General features: G+C 35.7%; 1 protein-coding gene across 3 annotated transcripts in view; it reads right to left on the bottom strand.

Annotated features, from left to right (window-relative positions):
* The window catches only part of CSRNP3 (cysteine and serine rich nuclear protein 3), a 193,223-nt gene that overhangs the window by 145,188 nt on the left and 20,801 nt on the right, over positions 1-27,234 (bottom strand). Inside the window, exons 2-3 of one of the 3 annotated variants that reach the window (XM_070508035.1) lie at positions 6,295-6,383; positions 4,938-5,028 (exon numbers count right to left, since the gene is read on the bottom strand). The exons of 1 other annotated variant lie outside the window; for it this stretch is intronic. Coding sequence is in view for 1 of the 2 variants with exons in the window: in XM_070508034.1 (XP_070364135.1) it covers positions 6,295-6,307 (13 nt within the window). In the remaining variant the exon portion in view is untranslated. The remainder of the gene's footprint in view (positions 1-4,937; positions 5,029-6,294; positions 6,384-27,234) is intronic. One more of the 3 variants, XM_070508034.1, reaches the window with a different exon arrangement.

Here is a 27,234-nt window from a genome sequence, read left to right as displayed (position 1 = left end):
TCAAATCTCACAGAACTGTACAGTAAGAAGAGTGCATGCCATTGTTTATAAATTTAAAAATGAATAAATGACTTTTCATTTTTCTTCTTTCTTACATTGCTTAAATGCTTTCCTAAACAAAAGACACATAAGTACCTGAAAGCTTTATTTATTGAATTTATTCAATGTTCAATTATAAAAATTTTAAAAATTATTTAATTTAAAATATTTTAAAATCATACTTTAAATCTTTATCTACAATTTACTTTAATATTGTATGAAGTATAGATCACACCTTATTTTTTCCCCAAGGAGTTAAAGAATTGTTCTAGTACCTTCTGCTCAGTAAGCCATTGTTCTTTCCTGCTCTCCCCTCGTTTGAACGCTTTCTTCTTCAGACACTAATTAATTATATGTATTTGCGATTGCTAATAGCCTTTCCTTGGAGGGCCTCCCTACTGACTTATGATTATTTCTTTGTTGCATTTTATGATTGCATGTATATACTGTTTTTGGACTTTTCATTTCATTCCATTGCCTGATGGTTTGTTTGTGTGCGTGTCCTTGTTAGGCACTGATATCCTCTATACATGTGTGCGTAATATGTAATTCTGTAGCTTAATCGAAGGAAAGAGTTGGAGTCATTGCTATCTATGTCATTAACAAAGTCACAAGAGTGGCTTTGCTTGATCAGGAAGAGCAGGGAGGATAGATGAGCAATAAGCTGAGGATGAACCTCTAGGGAGCACTGTCATTTGAGCAAGAGTGAAATATCAAGAACTTTTGTGGCCATGTTGTTTGGCCTCTCCAGTTTTTATTGTTTTCAATTAGCTGATTTCACTCATTCGTATTACCTGTGGCCATCTATTGGTATTTGAGTGTGTGATTCATAACTTTGTGAAAGAACAGAGAAAGCAGAGCCTGTGAAAGGGAGCTTTATAAAAGAGTCTACGAGGTGTGAGGCAAACCAAGGGGGGGAGGTGTCACAATCGCCCAGGGAGTGAAAGAAGAAAAATGAAGTTAACAGCATCAAATATCCCAGAGAGAGCCAGTCAAGATAAGGGCTGCAGGTCATCTGAGCCTTTAGAGAGAGCGTGCTCTGTTAAATGGGGTTAGGAATCAGATGGCACTGCGCTGAGGAGTGACTGAATCTTAGAAACTGGGGATAATGAATACAGACTGCTACTGTGGAGAGTTTGAATGAGTCGAGGAAGAGAAATTGGATGGTAGTGGCGGTGAAATCTAGTGAAAGAGAGGTCAGTTTGTTTTTGTTTGTTGATTTACTTTTTTGGATAGAAGTTCGAAGAACTTATATAGGTTGAAGGGAAAGGGCCAGCAAAGAAGTAAGAGCTGAAGATAAAGGACAAAAAGGAAATAACTAATGGCAAAAGCCTCAGCATCAGTGATAGGGAATAAAATCAAACACAGGCTTTGCCTTGAATAGCAGGAAGGACTCCTGATCCTTTAAGGCTAGAGGAAAGAAAGTAAGAGTGTTGACAGATTTAGCTCTTTGATGCTGGAGGGAATTGCAAGGATGCACAAGCAGTTTCCCCACAATGACCTCAATTTTCTTGCTAAAACAGCAGGTGCACCGAGAGTGAAGGGGAGAGATTGTATGGCTTGAGTGAGGTGATAAACTTTTGAAATAGTGGCTGACCACAGTCAGAGTGAAAGGATTAGTGAATGCTGTTGCAGGGCTACCTCAGATTAGAAAACCATAAATCTGCAGAGCGGCATAATTTACTCCTGCAGCACTCATGTACCCAGGTGGAAGAAAAGAGAAGATTTGCTATAGTTTGGATTCAAGGTTGCATGTACAGTGTGAGAAAGGACAAGCTACAGAAACATAGAGGGTAAGCTGCTGGTGTCCAAGCTCAATTCCAAGCAAGACTTGGAGAACATGAAAGATCCAAGTCTCACTGGATTCGAAGAAAAAGAAATGAGAGGAAGAGTGTTTATTTCACTTGTAACCTAACATCACTCCTGACGTAGTCTTATGTTTTTACCTTAATTTTCCTTTTCCCCTAAATCTTCTAATTTGTTTTTATATTCACTCATTATTTTGTAAGATGTGTTTCAGATAAAAGGCCAGGTATAAGCGAATAAAAGGAAACTAAAAACATACATATGGTCAAACAGAGGTGAGTTTCACTTTAACTAGGGAGGCTGAGACTTAAAGCATCTCCGTTGAATTTTAATTGAGAACAAGATCTGTAGGTGGTTAAGAGGTTTTGTGGTTGATATGGATAGAATGTTTACTGAGGTTGTGGAGGTTAGGGTTTGATCAGCAGTTCTCATCTTGGGATAATTTTGTCCCGGGGATATTGGGCAATGTCTGGAGACATGTTTGGTTTTCATGACTGGGGGATGGAGTACCCCTGGCATGCCAGTAGTGCCAGGGATGTTGCTAAATAACCTGCAATTCACAGGACAGCCCTCACAGCAAATAATTATCTGATCAAAATGTCAATAGCGCTGAAGTTGAGAAATCTGGATTAGACAAATTATTTACAAGGATGACAGAAGAATGAGAATGGTAGGAAATCACCTGGAGAACCATTGAAGAAAGGTGGAGAAGGAGGAACCACCCAGAGAATGGGCATGCCAGGTGATGTGAGATTCAAAGATGTATATTTGCAGGTGGTGGTTTCTGAGAGGATGGAAGAGTCATTATTTGGAAGAATCCGTGGGAAACTGGATTTGGGGTACAAATTTGCAAATGGTTCCTGGGTTTGACTTTTGTAAAGCAAATACAAGGAAGATTGAAACAAGGGAGTTTAAAGGAAGCATATGTTATTTTCTACCAGCTTTTGAAAAGTCCTATTTACCTTAAAAAGTCCTATTACCCTTGTACACAACAATTTCTAGTTCTTTCCTGCAAAGTTTCCAGATGAAGGCAACAAGGGTTCATATTGGATTGGAAGGAATCTATCTTTGACACAGTGACATTACATGAGAAGTCATTGTTTTCCCTGTAACCTTCCACCAACCCTCTGCATCTCTCTTTTTTTCTTTTCTTTTGGTTTTCCCAAAACAGACAATACCAGTTGCCTCATTTTGGTTAGCCTCATAGAGCTGACCATCTTTTCTGTTGACAACACAAGTAATAGATACTCTCTACTTTGGTTTAATTGAGATAGACTGCTAAACAATTGTGATCTTTACTTTGTACTTTTTTTTAATACTCTAATACTGGACATTTGTCTCCTTTAGAAGATATACTGTTTATAATACCTGCCTTTTGGAAGATTAAAGGAGTTGCAAAATTTAGTAGATTTTGAGACCTCCTTATCCAAATTTTGTTTATTTGGATGGCTATATATTCCTTTCATATTGACTTATTAACAATGAAAAAAGAATTGATTAAACTACTTTTTTTGCATATGAAATTGGCTAAACCTTTCAATTCTATCCAGTAAAGTCAAGACTGAATGACTTTTAAGATAATGTCAGTTTATGTGATGGGTTCATCCATAGGTTAGATGGGTTGCAAAAAATGGGCCGAGTTATCTGGACTGTAAACACCTCCAGACTCCTGTGCTCAGCACCCAACGTTTCACAGAAAGGTTCCAACCAGATTATCATCTGAAAGAAACCTAATGACTCATTTGTTGATGATTACAAATAGATTAATTTATTTTAATTTCCAAATCTCCATCTATCGCCTAATAAATTGAATGTACAAAGGAAGACATATGTCCTTTAAAAAAATTTACTATGTGAATGAAGTGGTATTTAAATCACTCCATTCTGTTTTTCAATCCCAATACTCAGAGCTTTCCTAGTGACAATAAGACTGACGACAAAACAACAAGAAAATTATATAGAACCTTCTGACACCATGTATCATCTATCTGTATTGTCACAGAGATTCTTTACTTTAGGTTTATAACATTTACTCAATTAAAAAAAAATTTTCCCCCATACACAGATAAATAGTTATAGTCTTTACCCCTTCAGTAAGTGAATGGACTAACCCACATTCAACTGTATATTTCCTTATTGCAAACATTTTGACAATATTTCATGTACATGTGGTAAATGTATTATCATTTTAAAAAATATCTTTTTTTCAGGTGAAACTGAGGAAGATATATACTAGCTATTTTACATACATTAATAACATTTGCCTTAACAAATGACAATTTAGAAAACATTTCATCACACTTGTTCTTTGTTGGCACTATGCAAGCAAAAATGATACCTATCTCTTTTGTGTAAATTATGCAGTACTAAGTCACTAGGCTTATTTAAAAATTCCACCACTCCTTACTCTATTTTCCCCTTCCTGGTTTCTTTTCTCCGCAGCACTATCACCATCTAACGTTATATATAATTAACTTTATTTTTTATTGCTTATATACTTCCAACTTCCAGAATTTAATTTCCACTAAGACAGGGTATTGGTGTATTTTATTCACTGCTATTGCCACATGCACATAGCAGGAATTTGATAACTATTTGTTGAATGATTGTGGTTGTTATATAAATTAATTTAACCACTTGTCTAACGGCATGATTAAGCAAAGGCTGTCTTCACTGACTTTTCAAAAAATGAGTTTACTATTTTTAATGACATGACTGGCTTTAACTTCTTAAGATATCACCTTTTTAAAAGCTTTTCTTGGGAGCACAGTGCTGTGCAATTCCATTTCTGGACTCCCACTCCATCGCAAATCTCTTTACTCACTCAGCTATTATTTGCATGTGGATCCCTTAGGGGTTTATAACATTCAATTCCTTTCAAAGCTACATGTCTTCTAGGTCATTGGGGAAATGATTTAATTCTCTGGTGAGCTCTAATAAATGTACTGGATGTGCTGGAATTTAAAAAAAGCAAGTAGGCAATACTCACTTTTGTTCTTTTCATAGGTATTTGCATAGCTGTTTTCTACAACATTAAATTTGCAGTTTTGGCAAAAAAGAGATTTTCCTTTTTAGACTCTCACATTACTTACTTGTATTGTACTTGAAGAGCTACTTCAATAAAAGGCACATGTGTGTGGTGATGGATTGTAATTAGTCTTTGGGTGGTGAACATGATGCAATCTACACAGAAACCAAAATATAATGATGTACACCAGAAATTTACACAATGTTATAAAACAATGCTATCACAATAAAAAATAAAAATAAAAGTAAGTCAAAGATCAGTGGGGTGTGGGTTGTAATGGAGCAACACTCATTGTCATAAACTCTCAGTATTCTAAGTTAATCAAAGCCATAATGTGAAAACATGAATAATCCCCAAATAAGTCCCATTGCACTTTAGAATTCATTACGTGAACTTAAATCTAGCTTGTCACTTTAATTGTGTTGTTTGTGTTAATGATAAAATTAATTTCTGAGTAACATATTGGTTGGGCAATTCTTGAGAACAGGAACCATATCTTAGTTATTTTGAAACAACCAAGGCACTTAGCCCATTACCTTGTATATAGTAATTCGTAAATAAATTTTGAATGAATATATCCTGGGATTAGTGAGGAAAAGATGTAAATATTGAAGACAAGCCTGACCAGGCAATAAAAATAAAAGATCATTAATACTTTTCATTTAAAATTATGAACATGTGATATCAAGTCCCACAATACAAAGAAGTCAGAAATCATCCACTTCCTCAAACTATCCCATTAGAGTGAACAATTTTAACCTACATTCAAAATGAGTATTTTTACATTGGTCTATTATTATAATAAGCTGTTTAATAAGGGTAGGCTTACTTTGCTTTTCTTTTCCAAATTTATGACTCTAAACAACTTAGAAAAGGTCCTGAAATATCCTTTATATTATTTTATTGAGGCCACATTTTCCAACAAAAACATAATTTCTTTGACTGTACTTAGAGAAAGTCAGAGAATGGGATTCAAAGAAGTCCAGGATTGTTGGTCAGCTATCCTTCTAAATTATGTGTATTTATTTGTGTGTGTTGTAGCCAAAGATACAAAAGAAATTAAAAATTTGCTAAATAGGTACATATTCCTTAAGAAATCAGAAATAAAATTTTATAGGGAAGCCTAATGTTTATTTATATGTTAACAGTGCTACCCTTTAAAAAAGTGAAACAAATTTAATAACCAGCGATTCTCTACTAAAACAATATTTTCTTCTAACCATCTCCAATTGAGCTGAATAATACATTTCTGACATAAATGAATTTTTAAAAATCTTGAAGACATCTTGTTAAAAATGTGTATTTTAAGGACATTTTTCCTTATTATCCAATTACACATTAGCAATAACAACTTGGAACAGTTATACAGTTTTATCTCAGATCTTTAAAAACATGAAAATAAGAATGTATGAACTGCTAACCTGGAGATCTCATGAACTCCAGTATCTTCCTGAAGACTCTATGCCTCTGAAAACATCTTTTCAGTCTGTTGATATCTCCTTATTTTTTCCTTAAAAAAGAAAATATGTTTCAACATGTTACATAAGGCTATATTTTCAAAGAGTAAAACTGACTACACAGTGTAAATATAATATGACACAGAGGACAACCAATAGGAATCTTGGAATACATAAAGGCATTAAATAGAACTGAATGATTGTACTGTCTGTAATTTAGTTTAGAAAGACTATCCAGCCTAGAAGAATGTGATACATTTCTAATTATTCATACATACCTTTGTTCATTTATTTGCCTGTTATTCAATCAACAAATACTACTATGGAAGAGAAGTTGAAGGCATTCCATATTATTAATTGGAATTATATTATTTAAATAACTTTCTAGTCTCTAGGAGCTTTGTATATTCAAGACACAAAAAAATCCAGGAAAATCAACCAAAATGTTGTGGCTAGATGGTTTACGAAAATCACAATGAATATTTATTATGTTTTTTGATTTGCTTAAAGGAAAGTATTTAATTCTAGAATTAATTCAAACATTTATATATTCAGATTTTAAGATAACAGGCTCTATGAAAATAATTTAAACAAAATATTCTTTAAAACAACATGCTTTAAGAAAAATCTTGTTTTTTAAAAAAATGATTAGTGCAATAACTTAAAGAGGTGATGGAATTTTGGCAGTAATTACATACTTTTATTTTCCCAGACTAAAATGTGTATAATCACGTTTTCTAAAGCATTAATGAACTTTCTATTCTAACATGTCAAGGTAAATCATTATGTCCATACACAAATGTAAAAGTTTTCCTAAAACATGACGAAGATAACCTTGTGAAGCGTGGTTCGTTTATTGTGTTTCCACAAGAGCCAGAAACGAACTATCACTGATTGTGGCCAATTACAATAGCTAGGGTAGAGATACTAAAAATGGGTTACTTGAAGGAGGAAATAGCCTGAGTAAGCAACTTATGCCGATGTTCAAATAAGCTTAAAGCATCAAAAATCTTTAAGAAACAAAATTGTCTCAGGAAGATTGTATCTTTCTCTCTTTAAACTTATCTACATGAATATGCATGGATACATGGATTTAGAACAAACTGGAATATCTGTGGCACCCACAACAGCAGCAAAGTGTTATCAAATTGTGGTTAGAATCATAGAGCTAACAGAGGTTATTGAGTCCACTTTAGTTTTGAGGAAGCCCAGATTCAGCAGAATCTGGGAAATTTTGGAAAGATTCATTCAAAATTTAATTGTAAGTATAATTTCAAGTATCTTAAAACTCTGCTGAGAACATTATACATTCAAACGATGACATAGTAAAGACCATGTAAGCAATATCTTCGTCACCTGTTACACTCATTTTGAGGTCTGAACGTAACTTTTTCTGTCTTCTTTATTAATGATACATATCCTGAGATTGCAAGTGAAGCAATTAGAAAACAACAAGAAGGCATGCAAAAGATCTTGGCCTGTTTGTAATGTGCCCATTGAATACAGACTTTAAAAAATTATTTGCAGGGGCCGGCTCCATGGCCGAGTGGTTAAGTTTGAATGCTCTGCTTCAGTCACCCAGTGTTTCACTGGTTCGCATCCTGGGCACAGACCTAGCACTGCTCATCAAGCCATACTGTGGTGGCATCCCACACAGCACAACCAGAGGAACTCACAATTAGAATACACAACTATGTACTGGGGGGCTTTGGGCAGAAGAAGAAAAAACAAAAAACGACTGGCAACAGATGTTAGCTCAGGGCCAATCTTAAAAAAAAATTATTTGTAATTAGAGCAAAATACTAAAAATAAATTAGATGCTGAGCTGAATACATCTATAAATGTCATCCATAATCTCAACTCAAATTTTCTTGTAAATGAAAATGAATTCCATATTATTTAAATGTCATTTTACCTATTGAGGTATCATTTAAGATTTTTTTTTTTTGAGGAAGATTAGCCCTGAGCTGACTACTGCCAATCCTCCTCCGGGAAGCAGAACATGCACACTTAACCACTGCACCACTGGGCTGGGCCCTCATTTAAGATTTTATCCTAAAAACAAAATAAGTTTTTGCTGCTATAAAAAAGTGGAGAGGGACCAGCCTGGTGGCTCAGTGGTTAAGTTCACACATCCCACTTCGGTGGCCCAGGGTTCACCGGTTTGGATCCCTGGTGTGGGTGGACCTATGCACTGCTTGTCAAGTCATGCTGTGGCAGGCGTCCCACATGTAAAGTAGAGGAAGATGGGCACGGATGTTAGCTCAGGGCCAGTCTTCCTCAGCAAAAAGAGGAGGATTGGCAGATGTTAGTTCAGGGCTAATCTTCTTCTTCTTCAAAAAAGTGGAGAAATTAGTTCAGTCTCTCTATTTTACAAATAAGAAAACTGACTACTATATATTTGTGACATGTAGCTAAACCTAAAGGAAGAGATTAAGTATTTTTTACTACCAATGGTTAAAACTGAAATCAAAAACATAATTATATTTTAAACCAAATAAATAAAAGACTTTCTTTATGCATTTAAAGTAGTCTATTGAGAGAAGCAAAAGTATTGAGAAATCTAGCGATCTAAATTTACATCCCCATAACTAACTCTTAATTTAGATAGAGGCCAAGGGATCCTTGGCAATGAAAGAAACTCGATCTGACCTGTTTTAAGGCAAAGGGTATAAAAATACATTTGACGGACAAGATGGCCCCTAACAGAGGCTGTTCAAGCCCTTGGAGGGAGTCCATCACAAAGGAAGAGGAATTCTGGAAGAACAATTAAGTCGATGCAATATTCAGTGCAAAGCTCCAAGTATCGGGGATCTGAGATCAGTGCCAGTTCTGGGCACACTGTACAGTGGTTAATGCTGGAAACCATTCCAATTCAGCACCTTGGTTCTGCGGATGCGACATGGCCACATTGGCTGTATATGACTGTGTGAGAAAGCGTGTGTGCACACATGTGAAAGAGAGAATTTAAACAGTTGTGGTGCTAAGATCTATAAATCAATAGCGCTCAGTCCGAGACCCAGGCAACTTTGTAGAGGAATGATCCCTAGATAATATACTACCTCAGGAAGATGGAGAGGCTGCTATTCTTCCTCTGCAAGCCCTGGGGGCACATCAGTGATGGTCTACACAAGATCAGTGGGAACTGCCATTTTCCTGGAATCCGATGTCTGTGATGTGATCATGACCTGAGTTGGGTAGCCTCAGCACAGTCTGTTATACCACTACTTGAGTGGGATCCCAGCCCTATGGGTGGGCTTGGCAGTGAGAATTGATACCTGGAACTGATTTGTCAATAAGTATTATCATTCCAGGTACTAAGAAAAATATTCAAGGAGGTGAAATTTATAGAGACGTGGAACATGTATACTAACGTAAATATAATGTCATTTGTTAATTTGTCCTCACAAATCTTTTGTTGTGCTCTTCTAAAGAACATCGGTTTCTGATTATGAATTCTATGAAAAATAAAATTGACATAAACCTTTATTATCATTTAGAAATGTGCACCTAATGCTTATGGTTCATATCTGGTCTTTTCTAATATCTGGGATTCAATTGAGAAATTCTCTGAGAACCAATTTTTTACTTTTAGAAATTCCTGCAATATTGCAGGGCTAGAGGGAAAGGTGAACAGCACCTCTCCTTGTTTCAGGCCTCTTGGCTTCCTGGTTGCCCATGGGCCTTACTATGGATCAGCCTACAAATCCCAGCAGCCATTCGGAGTGCCAACGGTCAAGGAGCTCTCCCATACGTGTCACCATTTTCTCTAAAGGGCGCCTTTCGTAGGTCAGTGAGGCACAAAGCTGTTGTTGGCATATTTTGATCAATAGCCATGTTAGACTTCACTCAAGTCACACAGCCTTGACTGAGCTACAAGATCAGCTTTGTGGATGATTTTTAATGGATGAGTCAACGATTAGCCATAAGGAAATATAACTTGTTTAAAACACTTTTATCTTGTTCCTATCTTTTAAAAAAAAAATCTCTCGTGCAAATCCTGGGGTTTTGAGAAGAAACATTCCTCCCAGAAAGAGAGAATTTGAGAGCCCCAAGCTGATCACTTGTGCCTGCCTGGAAGCCTGGCTCATATCACAGTTTCAGTGTATCAAAAGGAAATATCAGTCTAGGAACACAAGGGAAGAAATGGGAATTTGCTGTTCAGTGTTTCCAAGGTGAGGATAAGACTTGAGTTCAGTGCAATAGGTTAATTGCATTTGCAGCTGCATCTCAAAATACAGTATTGCATAATTAATAGGCCTGCAACCAGCAAAAGCATCATTCACCGTGAGGGACAGCTTCCTGACAGGAGCAAAGGGCCGAGGGCAAAGGAATCTAGCGGGAAAGACCAATCTGCCATGTAAAGTTTGACCCGATGTTTTAAGGAGAATAAAATCACGGACAGTCAAATTGATTCTATTTAGAACTATTTCTTATGTAACAAAACCGCTCCAATTTTGTACCTTTACACATACGCGGAAAGGCAGTTATCAAAATACATGCAGCCCTTAATCCACTCATTTACCAAACAACAAAAAATGAATTTCCGTTTTTTCCTAACATGTGTTGAACTATAATAAAGCAGCATCACATGACCAAGAAAGTTTCTAAAACGATGATAGCACTTAGTCATTCTATTTCAGTAAAGTGGACAAGAGTTATCAAAACAAATTAAATCAGGCCTAGTGAGGCTATTTATATCTCAGGTAGTCGCCGTGGGATTCTTCCACTCGATCAGCTGTGCTCAAAAGGGTGCAAACAATTCTCTGAAATTATTCAGATAGAGCTCTATTTAAAGGCATGTGGAAAGGCATAACTACAATTACTGGGAATTTATAAGAATTATAAGAGAATCTATGTGAGCATTTAGGTAAAAATTTAAAAACCTAATTTCCCAGAAAACTATAAATTAGCAAGACTGACCCAAGAAGAAGTGCTCAGCTGACTAGACTGACTATCACGAAAGGGATTGAAAAGGTACTCCAGTTTCTACCACCTCAAGGGAAATAAGATCAGCAGGGTATGGGGAAGCCTCAAAGAAGCTGTGCAACAAGTCTCCAAATGGTTTAGGTCATACCTTTCACTAACAAAAATGCTTCTTGACCTCTACACACTTTCCCCTCACCACACTCATGTTCACGCTTCCCCACTTACCTACTTTAGGGTCCATTATGCATCATGGTCTCCCCCTTGCATGTATACTCCCCAAGGCTTGTCTCTCTCTTCTTCAAATCAGTGTGACAAAAAAAAACCCACCTGGTTAAATTCAGCTTTCTTCCTACTATGAATCTGCCTCTAGTAGCTGAACAGATGATTAGAGCAGAGAAAATGTGGGATATGCATTACTGACCGAAGTATTCATATATGACCACAAACTTCAAGTGGGTCCCTAGTGATGCCTGAGAATCTTATTGCATTTTCCTTGAGTCATGCTTCACCTCTGATACCACTAAAAAAGTTACCTGGGCTTCTTTTCAACTCTCAAACATTTCTTCCTACCTCCTCTCTCTCAGTTTATGATACTGCTTCTAAGAAAATTGGAAGGACCACGATTCAGTTTCATCTTCTCACCACTATATCGTGTATACCTTTGACATTTGAACCCATCTAGTCAGCCTTCAATCCTTTCATCATGGAGAAACTGTTCTTTCTCCCATCTAAGCTTAACTCCTCTTAAGCCTTGGATTTCATCTCCTCTCACCAATTTTAGGTCTTTGCTGCTCCAATTATCCCCTCTCTTGCGTCATCATTTTTCCCCCATTTTACGGGATTATTCTCATCTGTCTGCAAATGTGCTGTAATATCTCCCAACTTAAAAAAGATTCCCTTCACAGCATTTCCCCAACTCAATGTCACCTTATGTCTCCACTCCATCTTAGAGCAACTTCCGAAGAGAAGGCATTTCCCATTTCTCAGATGCAATTCTGTGTTGAACTCCCCCAAATTACACTTTATTTTCACAACTCCACTGAAATAGCACTTATCAAGGTCAGCAGTGAACTTGGATACTGCCAAGTTCAATGGTAAATTTTCAGTCCTTATCTTTCTTAAAATCTCTAGAGAGTTTGACTCAGATAATCACTTTCCTTTTCTTGAAATATTTCTTTACTTGGCATCTAGGATACCATGCATGAGGTAGGCCTGTCTTCTACCTTGTTTGCTGCCCTTTCTCAATCTTCTTGCCTGATTTCTTTCATTCTTCCTGACCTCTAAATCCTTTAGTGGATTGAGGTCAGAGACTTCTTCTCTATTTGACTTTTTCCTAGGAAAGCAAAACCAGTCCTATATCTTTAAATACCACCATTTATTTATGAATCCTAAATTTAGATCTCTAGCTTGAACCTCTTTTCTGAGCTTTAGATTCTTATATCCACTGCCTACTCTACATTCCACATGAATGGTTAATAGGCTTTTCAAACTGAACACGTCAAAAAAATAATAACAGTAAAATGAAAAGAAGACGGAAGGAAGAAAATACCATACTCTAGGCTTCCTCCTCCTACTCCAGTCTTTCACATTTCAGCATGGCATCACCGTTTAGCCAATGACTCATTAAAAATCTTGTTGTTGTTAATGCCAACCAGTCAGTTCTGACTCCTAGTGACCCTGTGTGCAGCAGAGCGGAATCCTGCCCAGTCTTTTTAGGCCATCTTCTCATCTTTGAGCTCTATATCAAACATGCTCCACTGTTATTTACAGGGTTTTCATGGCCAATTTTTTTGGAAGTGGGTTGCCAAGTCCTTCTCCTAGTCTATCTTAGTCTGGAAGCTCCACTGAAACCTGTCCACCACGGGTGACCTTGTTGGCATTTGAAATACTGGTGATACAGCTTTCAGCATCACAGCAACATGCACTAACCAGGAAACAAACAGGAGCCATGGGCAGCGAGCGTGCCAATAATTAACCATTAGACCACCAGGGTTGGCCATTAAAAACCTAGCTTTTTCAGAAATGGCTGATTCTAGGATTGGGGCAGGGTAAATATAAGCTGATCCTAAAGCATCTTAGAGTGAGGGAAAGTAAAGAAGGGAAAGAAAAAAAGATAGGCACAGGCATGTCAAAAGGACATAAGAACCAACCTGAAAGAACTCTCAATGATCACAGTTGGATTAATTTAATCAATAAAAATTAGTGACAGTATTAGATTATAACTCAAAGAATAAAATGAGTATCTATAAGTTTATTCTGATATAAATAAATAACTGAATAAACAAATGAAAGAAGGAACAAATCTTCCTTACAAAAGAATTCCAAATAATACATACAGATACTCCCCATGCTTCAAGAAGTGGAGCTTGGTCCTTACCCACACCCGAAGTATGAGCTGTGTTTAGTAACTTGTTTCCAAAGAAGAGATAATGAAAAAAAAGAAAATAGTAATGTTAGAGGGGGGAAACCTTGCAAATACCATCTTAACCAAATGACTAACATTAATAGCACCAATGATCCATCATGCTGATACCATCTGCTCCCTGATGTGATTGATAAGAACATAGCTTCTATGGTAGTCTTCCTCCAGATCATAACCCCAGTCTAATCCTGAGAAAACACCACAGAAAACTAAAGTTGAGAACATTTTAACTTTGCTTTTCAAAAAAGTCATGGTCATGAAAATTAAGGAAAGACTGAGAAAGTATCACAGATTGGAGGAAACTAAGGAGACATGATGACTAAATTCAATATGGTATCCTTGAGTAGATCTTAGAATAGAAAAAGGGCATCTGTGGATAAACCGAAATCTGGAAGAGACTGTAGTTTCGTTAATAGTACTATACCAATGTTAATTTCTTCGCTTGGACGAGTGTACCGTGGTTATGTAAGATGTTAACATTGGAAGAAGCTGGGCAAACGATTTATGGGAACTAACCCTGTGCTATTTTTGCAACTTTCCCACAAATCTAAAATCATTCCAAAATAAAAACCTTAGTTAAAAAATCCTAGGAATTATTCATGTTTCTTTCTTTCTCTTATACCCCACATAAAAAACAACCAGCATCTCCTGTCAGCTCTACTCTTAAGATGTATCCTGACTCTGACAGCTCCTCACAAGTCCCCACATCTCTCACTTCCACTACCCTGCAATCACCTCCCCCGCTCTCAGACTCCTCCGTTGACTCCCCCATTGCCTATTCACACAAGGGTCAAGATTTTTGCTGACATCTTAAATTTGGTCTTGTTTCCCTCTAGAAGCCTACTCCCACTCCAGAAAGCGCATGGCCCACTTCCTCATTTCATCAAGGCTCTATCAAAGTAGCATCTCCTTGGAGAGGACTTCTATGACCATCTTATATAAAATAGCCACCCCTATTCCTTTCCCCAACCCTGCTTTATTTTTCTTCACAGTGCATTTGTGACATCATCATACTATTCATTTATTTGTTTACTGTCCTTCTTGACTACTAATGTAAACATCATGAGAGCAGGGACTTTATCCTGTTGAATGAGTAAATAAACACCTATTGCTTGGGGCTTATGAGAAAAAGACTAATTGCATCCAAAGCTGGTAGAAGTATGTGCTTTGCTGCCTTTTTGAAAAAGCAATATGCCAATATCTATTAAGTCAATGCTCCCACTCTTAGGAATCTATCCCATAAAAAGTAAAGCACCAGTTTGTGAGGACATTTTTAAAAGAACATGTATTATAGCTTTGCTCATAGTAACATAAAAAGCAAGCTGAAAAAAATGAACACGTATAGGAGAATGACTGACTAAAATGTAATATATTCAAACCTTGGAATATTTTGCAGCCATTAAAAAGAATAAAATAGAGCTATGACAAAAAGCTTGGGGAATTTCCATAACATATTGTTCAATGGAAAAAATTAAGATGAAGAAAAATGTGTACAATATGATCCATTTTTGACAAAAACCTTTTGTGAGAACATGAATATGTGTTTATCTATCATTATGTGACATTGAAAAAATATGAAATGACATAAATACAGTCAACAAGAGTTACCTCCAAGACCAAGAGATGTGGATGAAGGACAAAGGGGAAGAAGAGAGAAAAGCCAACTAAAATAAAAAGAAAGGAAAATAAGGGAGGAAAGGAGTGAGAGGGAGAGAGAGTGTGTGAGAGAAAAGAGAAACAGAGAGAGAGAGAGAGACAGAGAAAGAAAGAAAAGAAATTAAACAAATTCTGTAATATATTTATGACTTCATATAAAAAATCATGTGTGTCTGTATGAAAAATTATTCAGGGAAATCAATTTTGAAGCACAGAATGGTTTTTGGACATTGGACCTACCATTTTCTTCAAGCAGAAATCAACTTTTAAACATAAAATTGATTGCAGGGCTCCTTAATCTCACAGAGAAAATAGAGAATTGCTGCTAAAGTTGATCAGATTCCCAGGAAATGCATAAATTCTTACAGATGGTCCTGGGAACACAGCTAAATTGCAGACTATGTTAGTCAGTGTACTTTTATGCTCAGCTGCAGAAAATAGAAATCAAACCTAAAAAAGAAAAAACAATATCCACTGACAGGAATACAAGAAAAAGATCTCTACAGCCTTGGTTCACTCAAATTTTAGTTAAAGCAGCAGCCTATGGGATCTACTTTAGTTGTTATCATGGGCATTTTCCCTCATGGAAACCACATAGTTACTGTCCTGCAGTGTAGGAACTCTTGAATAAAGTCTTGAATGGTTGCTGGGCTGCCCTGACAACTTTCATTCTTTTTAAAAAAAAAATGAGGAACAAATCCCAGACTTTCTGTTACATAAGAATATGTCCTTATCTTTTCTGCCACAAAAGATGTAAGGAGTCTCACAAATATTTCCCTGTAGAAAGTGCCCAGCAACTAGTAAGTATTTAATCAGTGTTCACGTACTTTCTCCACATTTCAGAAACATTGCGTGATGTGACAGAAGTGAAGTATATATAATGGTGTTGTGGGGACCTGGAATTGGCCACGCCAAGATATGTCTCTTTGGCATCAGGATTATTTGAGGCTCACTGCTTTTGATAAACTGGGACAGGGAAGGAGGCTCTGAGGAATGGAACTTGCCCTTTGCTAGGACACATTTACATTTGTAAGGTAAATCTCTATCTGTAAAAGCTGCCTCCCTCTCTGTACCAGGAAGAAGAAAGGCGATGACCTACTCTCCAAAAACTCTTAATCAATACCAAAGGCAAGGACTTAAAATCTGCATTTTATTGTGCTAGTCTGGTAACCTCCTGTAACTGACTTCCCTCCCCCTCCCAACTTTGGCATTCCTTAAGGATTAAGCATCTTTCCTTAGGCTAGGAACCGATTGCTGCTGCGCTCACCTGTGACCGCCCAGCTCCAGACATAGACTTGCCTCCTGCTACGCCCACCGAGATAGCAGACCATTACCTGCTGTGTCCATCAAGCACTGTGCCGACAGGGCAATCTTGTGACTATTGTGGGAGGGACATTTCAATCACATGTGAAATGCCCCGTTTGGGGGCTATATAACCACTCTGTGCACCCCACTTCTTCGGTGCCCTTTCTTCCTTCGGGAAGAAAGGCCCCGGGCCATGGTTCCTCATAAAGCTTTGTTTAATTTTCTCTTGCTATTCTGTCTCATGTGAATTTAATTCGTTCTCCAGCCAGACGAACCCACATCTGGGGAGAGGAAATGTCCTCCTCCCCTACAGTGTAATTAATCGAGCCTCAAATTGGTCTGCTTGTAGTACCATGGAGCACATCGTGCCAATGTCAAGTAAAAAGTGTGGATAAAGGAAAGAGGGGTCCATTCTGGACGTTATAGGAGGGAATTTCAGTACAGAAGTCTATCTGCAGATAGGCTTCGTGATAGATGACTTTACAGTAAAGGGATTTCACCACAGGGTAAATACTGAATGAACCCTGGGGAAAATTTTCAAAAATTTCAGTACAGGCATGCAGATTCAATGCAGTTCCAGAGAGAAATATTAGTGGTGTGATAATGGAATGAAAAATACTTAGGCTCTGAAGTAACAAAAAACAGAGGTTGATATCTTCCTGACGTTTTCATCTTTCTTACCCCTGTGACTTTGGGCAAATTATACGTAACATCAGTTTCTTCATCTGTTAAATGGGCATATGAACTCCGATTTTGTATTTTGTAGGGAAAATAAGTAAGGTATTAAAATAACATGTGCCTCATACCAGATTTTTACTATATTAATTTTCTTTATTAACCAGAAAAACAAAGAAAGGACAGAATATGATAGGATGTTCATAAATTTAGGAAACAATTGACATGAGATATTTCCACTCTTCATTTATGAAGAATTTTATTATGCAGTGCTGTTTATAAAAAAAAATATTTAATTTAGTCCTTCATGTTTATTAACTATAGGATCAAAATGAATTACTAACATGATAGCCATTATTATTGGTGGCCCAACAGGTTTTTCTTCCTCCCATTTTTTTTCTGATAACATACTCCACATCTCCTTCCTTATTATCATAAGGATGGGTAAATGAACAAGATCTAGCCAATCAAAGGACCTCATCCCTTGGCCACAGTGATTGATTCAGTGAAGTCAATGCTAAGTGGTCCAATGGAAGGAATTTCATAAGATGAACTAGTTGTAAAGGTTTTTTAAGAGATGAGATGCCAAACAAAACAGAGAAAACAAAGGAACTCAGAGATTAGCAACAACAGGAAGAAGCTGACACCCCTCCAGCTGGAGGCACAAAGGAAGGAGTGATGTCACCAGAGCTCAAGACCTGGTGCTGCCTGGTAGGAGCTGGACCTGTGGCGAGGCTGTAGTATGGGGGCTGGGATCACAAAAGCAGGGCCATTGCAGCAGGTGCTGGGACCGTGGAGGAGATACAGTGGCCGCTGGAAATACCACCTGAGGCATGAATGAGTGGGTAGGAATACTCTGGTTTATCTCTTCATCCTGTCCTCGCTTGTCCCACCAGTGCCTCTTATTTGCTGAATCCATCTGGAAGTCAGTAGGCAAGGCACTCCGGAAATGAAATTTTCAGAAGTGCAGAGACTGGATCTGAACACAAATGGGCATACAGTTGACACACTAAGACAATCCTCACGAAGGCACTTGATATTTCACCATCTAAACTGTTGGAGCCAGGAGTGAAAGAGACTAACTACTCCTTGCCTTCAAGAACATAGTGTGTGTCTGTGTGCCGGCAGATATCTTCCACAGATCATTAGGTAAACCCATAATCCCATATGCAGTAGGAGAAAATGAGGCGCTCCCATTGTGAGAAAAGAGGCAAGTCACAGGGGTGGGGAGAACACTGAGGTTGTCGTTTGAGCCCCAGATCCATTCTTGCCTGATTTGACCTCATGACCTCAGCCCTGTCTTTCTCAGTTACATGAACTAAGATATCTCTTTTTTGTTTAAGCTAGATTGTATAGGGCTTTATTTCACGTGCAGTAAAAAGTCTTGCCTACTGTAACCATGACTGTTAGCTAAACATTTTAAAGAGGTGCTAGGACAAATGCCAAGTATTACCAGTAAAACAAATGAAATTAAAGAATGGATATAGTTATATATTACCGGTAAGAGAAATTAAGTGAATGTAGCTATGTTGACAGGTCTCGGTTGACCATAATGCTGAATGAATTCTCTCTCTCTTTTATCTTAAGTAGGGAATTTAAATACCAAAAAAAAAAAAAAAGAAGAAGAAGAAGAGGAAGAAATCTAAAAAGGTAATTTCTCCCAGCCTTTTAAGATAGAGGAACCAGCTGATTCCTTTGATTCATGCCTGGTAATCAGACTACAAAAGGAATGCAGATCAATGCCAGATGGAGGCTATCAAAACAAAATGGGTCACAAAGAAACAAAAATGTACTTAAAGTTAATCTGCAGCTACAATATCCAGGATGCCAAACAGAGCAGTTTTGTCCTCTTTTATCCTACCTCTGCAATTGCAATTTTTTTTTTTAATAAAGTTGGTGATTTATCCTTTAACTCATTTGCAATGAAGTTGCATGAATTTATTTGCAATCAACATTAATGATTCTAGCTTTTCCTTCTTTCATATCAAGCGATATCTACACTTTATCTTTTTACTACTCTCCAATTAGGTGGAAAATACAAACCAATGGGCTTTGCATTATAGGATAGAAATCTTTGGAATCCTAAAGGCGCCTAGCAGTTTTTAAAATCAGAGTTAATTTTTCTCCATTCTACACAATGTATCAATTGAAAATGGTATTTCTCAGCATGTTTCATGTCTATTAGTTTGGACTTCTCATCTAGTGCGCATGTTCCCTGGGACAGGGGCGTGTTTCTACTCTGCCCGTACTCTGCGATACATCTTCAATGGAGTCTTCAACACACGGTGTGCTCCATTCATTCTCTTACGATAGAATCTTAATTGACTCTATATCTGTGAAGAATTTATATCCCTTCAGTCATGGGAGGTGTTAAGGGCAGGAACACAAAGGTTTCAGCATTCCACAAAACAAATTTTAGTGGCAAGCAGTATAGATGGGTTAAACTTGACCAGAATCTCAATCTCTGTCACTTTCAGTGGTATTTCATCTTATTCTAACAAGTATTAATATAGATGAGGACATTAAATACAAGAACTGTGTGTATTTAATGTATAGAGTTTTTTGAAAATTAAGGATTTTGAACACACAATATCTGTCACATGGCATGGAAATAGAATGATTATTTTTATTTTCTTGTGGATTTTAAATCATATACCACAGTGTACTGGTGAAGTATGCTGTCTCTGGAGTTTGAGTAGGTTTTTATTCCAGCTCCAGCATTTACAAGCTGTTTGAATTTAGGCACTTTAATTATCTTTTCTGCTTCTCAGTTTCCTCATGTGTAACATGGGAATAATCCCACCAAGACCATCCCGCTTACTCACCTTGTAGTTTGTCTTGTGGGCGTTAAATGAGATAATACTTCAAAAGCATTCAAAAATAAAATGAAGGATCAAACCTGCAAAGGTGATTGGTAGTGCTTTTTGGCACCATTCTCTTATTATCATTTTTGTGAATTTGTGTGAATTTGAAACATATTTTGATACATACTTTATTTCACTTTATTTTTGGTAGCCTTTGACCAATGTCTCCCCATTTCCCACACACTCCAATCTCTGATGACCAACAATCTACTGTTTCTATGAGTTTCTTTTTTGTTTTTTGAGATTTCACTTATAAGTGAGATTATATGGTATTTGTCTGTCTTTGTCTGACTTATTTCATTTAGCGTAGTGTTCCAATCATGTTCCGTCCATGTTGTGGCAAATGGCAGGATTTCCTATTTTTTAAGGCTGAATAGTATTATACTATGAATGCATACCATATTTTCTTTATCCGTTCATCCACTGATGGACACTTAGGTTGTTTCCATGTCTTGGGTATTGTAAATAATGCTGCAACAAATGTGGGAGTGAAGATATCTCTGAGACAGTGATTTCATTTCCTTTGGATACTTACCCAGAAGTGGGATTGCTGGATCTTATGGTAATTCTATTTTTAATTTTTTCAAGGAACCTCCATACTGTTTTCCATAGTGGCTGCCCACTTTACATTTCCACCAACAGTGCACAAAGGTACCCTTTTCTCCACATCCTTGCCAGCATTTACCTCTTATATTTTTGACAATAGCCATTCTAACAAGTGAGATGATGTCTCACTGTTGTCTTGATTTGCATTTCCTTCATGATTAGTGATGTTGAGCACCTTTTCATATACTTGTTGACCACGTGTGTGTTTTCTTTGGAAAAAGTCTGTTCAAGTCCTTTGTGCATTTTATTTTTATTGGATTGTTGGTTATTAAGTTGCACAAATCCCTTATATATTTTGAATATTAACTCCCTATCATACATGGTTTGCAAACATTTTCTCTATTCCATTAAGTTGCCTCTTCATTTTGTTGATTGTTTCATTTGCTGTGCAGAAGCTTTCTAGTTCGATGTAGTCCCACTTGTTTATTTTTGCTTTTGTTATTTATGCTTTTAGTGTAATATCCAAAAACTCATTGCCAAGACTGATGTCAAGCAGTTTTTCTCCTTTCTTTATCTCTAGGTGTTTTACGGTTTAAGGTCTTACATTTGAGTTCTTAATATATTTCAAGTTAATTTTTGGGAATGATATAAGACAAGGGTCCAGTTTCATTCTTTTGTTTGTGAATATCCAGTTCTTCCAACACCGCTTATTGAAGAGACTATCCTTTCTCCATTGAACATTTTTGGCTCCCTCGTAAGGTATTAGTTGACCATAGGCGCATGGGTTTATTTTGGGAGTCTCTATTCTGTTCCATTGATTTACATCTCTGTTTTTATGTCAATATCATACTGTTTTAATTACTAAAGCCTTGTAATATAGTTTGAAATCAGGAAGAGTAATGCCTCCAGCTTTGATCTTTCTCAATGAAATATATTTTTAAATGGATTTTAAAATAATCTTGAAGTTTTTTTAAGGTTCCCTTAATGCATTGCCAGACTAAATTAGATCCTCATGTGAGATTAAAGAAATTATTTTATGATGAAATAGAGTCAAAGGCAATAATACTTTTATATTAGGAAAAATATTTTCAGTTTATCATATTAACAGGTTCAAGAAAAAAGGGATTATCCTGATATATACTAATGAGGAGTTTGATATAACTTTATACTCATTACTAATTAAAAACTCTTAATGGAAAGATACCCTCTAATATAGGATAAAAGTCATGCTGTAGCCAAGTTAAAGGTGAAATCCTATAAGTATTTCCATTTAAAGAAAAAAAACCTATGCCTTTCCTAATACCAAAAATAATATGTTAGAACATGTATTAAAAATTCTTATTCATAATAAGTGCAAAAATATTTTTAAAACTTAAGAACTCAGCAAGGAAAATACACTGCAGGAAGAAAAGCACAAAACTGTACTGTGGGTAAAATAATAGTTCAATATGGAAAGATATCTGGCATTCCTGGAATGGAAAGGCAATATCATAACGATGTCAATCTGCCTTGTGGCCCAAATTAACCCATAAATTTAATGTAATTCCAATGGCATAGCAGTGGTTTGTTTGGTAACTTGACAATATTCTTCTAAAATTCAAATAATAACCATGTGAGAGCAACTTACAGAGTCTTTAAAGAGTATGGTAGTGTGTTGTGTTTCCATTCATAGAAATGGATTAGGAAAAATTGGGAACTCCTACGTGAGATAATAAAACTCGCTATAGAGTCGTAAAGTAAGACTATTGTTGGTTTAGGAATAACCATCCAGATCATGAAAGAGAAAGGAAACCACAGACACTGATCCTACTATATGTAAGAATTTAGTTCAAGATAAGAACAGAATTTCAAATCAATAGGAAACATTATATTATTCAGTATATTATTTTAGGAAAACTGGAAAATTATCTTCTTATTTCACACAACATGACAAAATAATTTTCAAATGGTCTAAAGATTTAAATATATGATAGAAATTTATGGAAATTCTAGAAGAGATTGCGTGCAATTAATCTTGGGAGCAGCTAAGGTCTGCTAAGCATTTCCTAAAGGCCAAATTCATGATACATTTGACTGCATAAACAAATTCCTATGGAAACCATAAACAGGGTTAAAAGACAAATGTCAAAATAGGAAAGATATTATTGCATATGTGTTGACTAAATAATCCTTAACATTATAAAACAATAAAAGAAAAAATTATCATAATAAAAAAGAAGCAAAACAGATAATTCACACACACAAAGGCAAATAAACAAACACATAAATAATTATGCTTCCTAGTATTCGGAGAATTTCAAGTTAGAACATCAATGAGATATCAGTTTTTACCTACCAAATTGGCCAAGATATCTATGTATGTATGTACATAATATGCATACACACACACACACACACACAGAATACCAAGTTAGTTTGGCAAGATGTTGGGGAAATAGGCTCTCAATTATCAGAAGTGGGCATATAAATTGGTAAGGCTTTCTAGAGGGCAATTAAAGCAATACGCTTTGAACTATGATTTCCATCTTTAGGAATTCATTCTAAGGTTTATCTACAAGCATGTCACAATAGCAGTAATGATATTCCTGAAAATTCTAGAAAGCTATTATAATGAATGAACACAATAAGTCTTATTAGGCTAAAATATATGAAAATAAATTGAGAAAATATATAGATATTGTGAAATGAGAAATATATAGATTAAAAGATTACCCATAATTCCACTGTCCAGAGAGAACTTCTCTTAAGGTTTTCTATATTTCTATAGAAAATATGTGTTTTCTTTCTACTTCTGAATTTTATTACATTCATACCTCATACACAAGATTTTGCAAACGGGATGAAACTAATATAGTTTTACAAACTTCTTTATTAATGTGAGTATATTTTATGTGAATAGATATATTTGTTCAACTGTTTTTATTGGCCACACAGTAATGCATTGTGTGGTTTTCCATAGATTATTTAACCAATTGCATACTGTACAGGTTCTATACAATTTTTCATCCTAAGAAAAAATATTGCAAAAAGGATTCTTAAAGCTAAATTTCTTATACATTTAGCTTTTTAAATAAATAAATGTTAAATACATTGATTCAAAATGTTTCGATGTTTTAATCTTAGAATATTGAATTCTGCCTTACTAACAAATTTAAAGGTCGGTAAAACTATGTAGGGAGTTTGGAGAGTGATTTCATTTATACTGGCAATATTGTATGCATAAATTGGAAACTTCACAAACGTCTGACATGAAAACATTTTTTTCTATGGATCTGTACCTATTGAAGAAGACTAATTGTATCCAACAATCTTAATTAATTTCTATACAATTAGCCTATTTCAATTCGTTCATAACATGTTTAAGATAACAGAAATCATTTGATCAATTAAGTCATATCTTTTTAGAAAAGTCATGAACATGCCAAGCAAAAATAAACTTATTTAGGACCTAACATTATGAGAATCAAATGAAATAATTTATTTAAAGCATCTAGCACAATGACTGGCGAATAATAAAATGTTCAATAAAGCTTGCTATTATGGTTATTGCCATTAAGCAATGCATGGGGGAAATATAGGATGCAGCCCTTGTCATCAACAAGCTTAAAACAATAGCAATTATAAATTTCAACCATTTCCGTATTCTAGCTGTAAAGCTAGTGAATGCTAAAAAAGGAAGAGCTATTTTGTTGAAAATAGCAATGTTTATTTAGGCTGTGTTTATCCTTTTTGGATTCCGTTCATTTTAAAATTTTTCATCAAAACACTTGTTTATTTCATATTGAGAAGTTTTAAATACATGTGCTCCTTTATTAGTGTCCACAAATTACTTAGTCACGTTTACCCTCTTGGTGTTTTTTTTGTAGTCTCTCTAGCTTTATGCATATTTTTTAAAAATCTAGGTCAAATGTATGATATATGTTTTGTGTAGACATGATCTTAGCATAACATTTAATATTAGTACTGATTAATGACTACTATAATTGTCAGCCTAATCATCAATTCTTTTGCTGAGTAAAAGTTTCTTAAAGTGTGTGTGTATCTGAAAATGTATATAAATCTGAAATATGTACCACTTTCTCCAAGCTAAAACGATAGTTGTCATAGAAACAGCAAACAGCAGAAGTCAGATTTGATATAGCAAGAAGATAATGGACAGCATCTTTGGGGAAATTATGAAATAGAACAAGCTTTATTAGAAAAATTAACTGTGTTTAAAATTAATAGTCATTATTTCTTCCAAGCCAAGTTCCTCAAAGATGGAATTAAATACTCCAAACAATGGCATTGTTAGGATTTAAAGTGTAGACTTTAAAATTTTTTTTTGGTGAGGAAGATTGGCCCTGAGCTAACATCTGTGCCAATTTTCCTCTATTTTATATGTCTAATACTGCCACAGTGTGGCTCAACAAGTGGTATGTAGGTCCATGCCCGGGATCTGAATCCGCAAACCCCAGGCCACCAAGGCAGAGCATGTGAACTTAACCACTATGCCACCGGGCCGGCGCCTGTATATACATTTTTTAAAACATGGAAGTTGTAAGCATTAGCGCAAACTTTAAGTTGAAATATTTAAGTATTTTTTAAACTGTGAATATTTAAAAGTAATTTTATTAATATAAAACTAAAATATGTGCATTTTTCATCTTACAGTATATCCACTAACATCATCATCCAATCATAGCATGAAAATATACAGCATTGCAAGCACTTCAGGTCTCCACGTTGTCACAATTACTAAGACCCACTACTCATTTTCAGTGAGGACTATTTAGTGCTTTTAGCACTCTGTCTAGAATCTTCACCAGCTTTCACAGTGCTCTGGAAATTATTTTAATAGTTTGGTTTTGGGGGGTTATTTTTTGTCGTGCTAATTAAGACCATTGCAGATATCTATTAAAGATCTTAAGGTGATTTAATAGTTCATTATACAAATCAGGTTTCATACATTTCATTCAAATTCCTAGAATTGTAAATTACATAAATCAGTCTTTAGTACTGTTCCATTATTATAATATTTGTGAGATAAGATAAAACAAATGCGACAAACTGAGCATCCATTTCAATTTTAACTCACTACAAATACCTTTCTACTTGAAAATTAAACATCATTGAAAGAAAACGCCTTTCTAGTTTTCATGTGTTGGCCTTTGGTTGAAAATCAAACATTTATCTTTTATTATATTTATTATGAATGCTCTTTCTTCATTACATTTAAAAACTATACTTTTACCCTTAATCCGACCCTCAAAAGAATTCAGTAAATTTGAGATATTTAACTTTTCTAGTTCATGCCTGATTGAGTAGCTGAACAAATAAAACATATGGCACATCAATTCAGTGGCTCTGAAACATTCCCAGTTTATTCCCAAATTCCTCAGACAAAAAAGCAACATTTTCAGAGTGCAAACATGTACTTTCCAGAGTGAAATGGTTAAATATTGCAGCCAATTCAGAAATAGCACCAACTGGCTTTTTTTTTTTTTAGCAGGCACAGGTTAATTCTTTTCTGCATTCACATGCACACAAATATACTTCCCTCAAGCTGTCAGAAAGCATCAGCTTGCCTGATCTGCATGGTGAATTTTAAAATCTTTTGAGAAATACAAGGATATTTGCTTCAGGCACTATAATTTCATCATTACCATCACAAACAACAAGTACAAAGCCAGTCAACCTCTGGTATTCAAACTAAAGCCGAAAGATCATGGTACTCTGAAAATGGTTATTAGAATTTTAATCACCTAAATTCATTGGAATCCATTTTTAACTCACGATATTTTGCAGTGGAGCAATCACCTATTTATTGCCCCTGCGCACAACTAGGTGACCCCAAAATAAGGATGTGATTCTTATCAAGGGACTTATAAAAGCCAAATGTTCTAAAAAATATTTGTAAACAAATTACACTGCCAGATGAAAATATTCTGATCACTAATGTGAAGGAGTCTTTAATATTTAATAGCAACTCTAATTCTCGTACTCTTTATGAAATATAGCTACAGTATCTATTCCACCTATAGACATCCTGAGTAAATAATAGATGTGGGAAATCAGAAGAATTTCTATGACGTATTTCGGATCTCATGTTCACAGGGCCATAGCCCTTGAAAGAGGGAAGAAACAGTCCCATTAACACCACCAGGACTGCCTTTCTATTTAATCTTTTATGGTAGCTAACTCAGAGTTAAAACCACAAATGATAAATGTTTTTCTAGATTCACTACGATATCGATATATAAAATTGTATTTGAAATTTAGCCCAATTGTGCTTTTAAGTTTAAAGCCAAATTTAAGTTACATTTTCCAGGGCTTAAAACAAACAAGCAAATGTAAAAGCCAATTTTGTACCTAGCCAGCAAAATGGAATATAATTACTCCATTCAGTCAGAAGCTGTGACTAAATGAGTTTAATCGAAATGCAAGGTAAGTGGGTTTCTGAAGTCTTGAATTATTGAACAAGTAATGTAGGGTCCTGCAGTTCAAGGCATGGAAAGATATCATTAT

Source organism: Equus asinus, chromosome 4, assembly GCF_041296235.1.
Source record: "Equus asinus isolate D_3611 breed Donkey chromosome 4, EquAss-T2T_v2, whole genome shotgun sequence".
NCBI classification, from domain to species: domain Eukaryota; kingdom Metazoa; phylum Chordata; class Mammalia; order Perissodactyla; family Equidae; genus Equus; species Equus asinus.
Note: the sequence above shows the minus strand (reverse complement) of the source record. Positions and strands in the feature narration are given on the sequence as shown.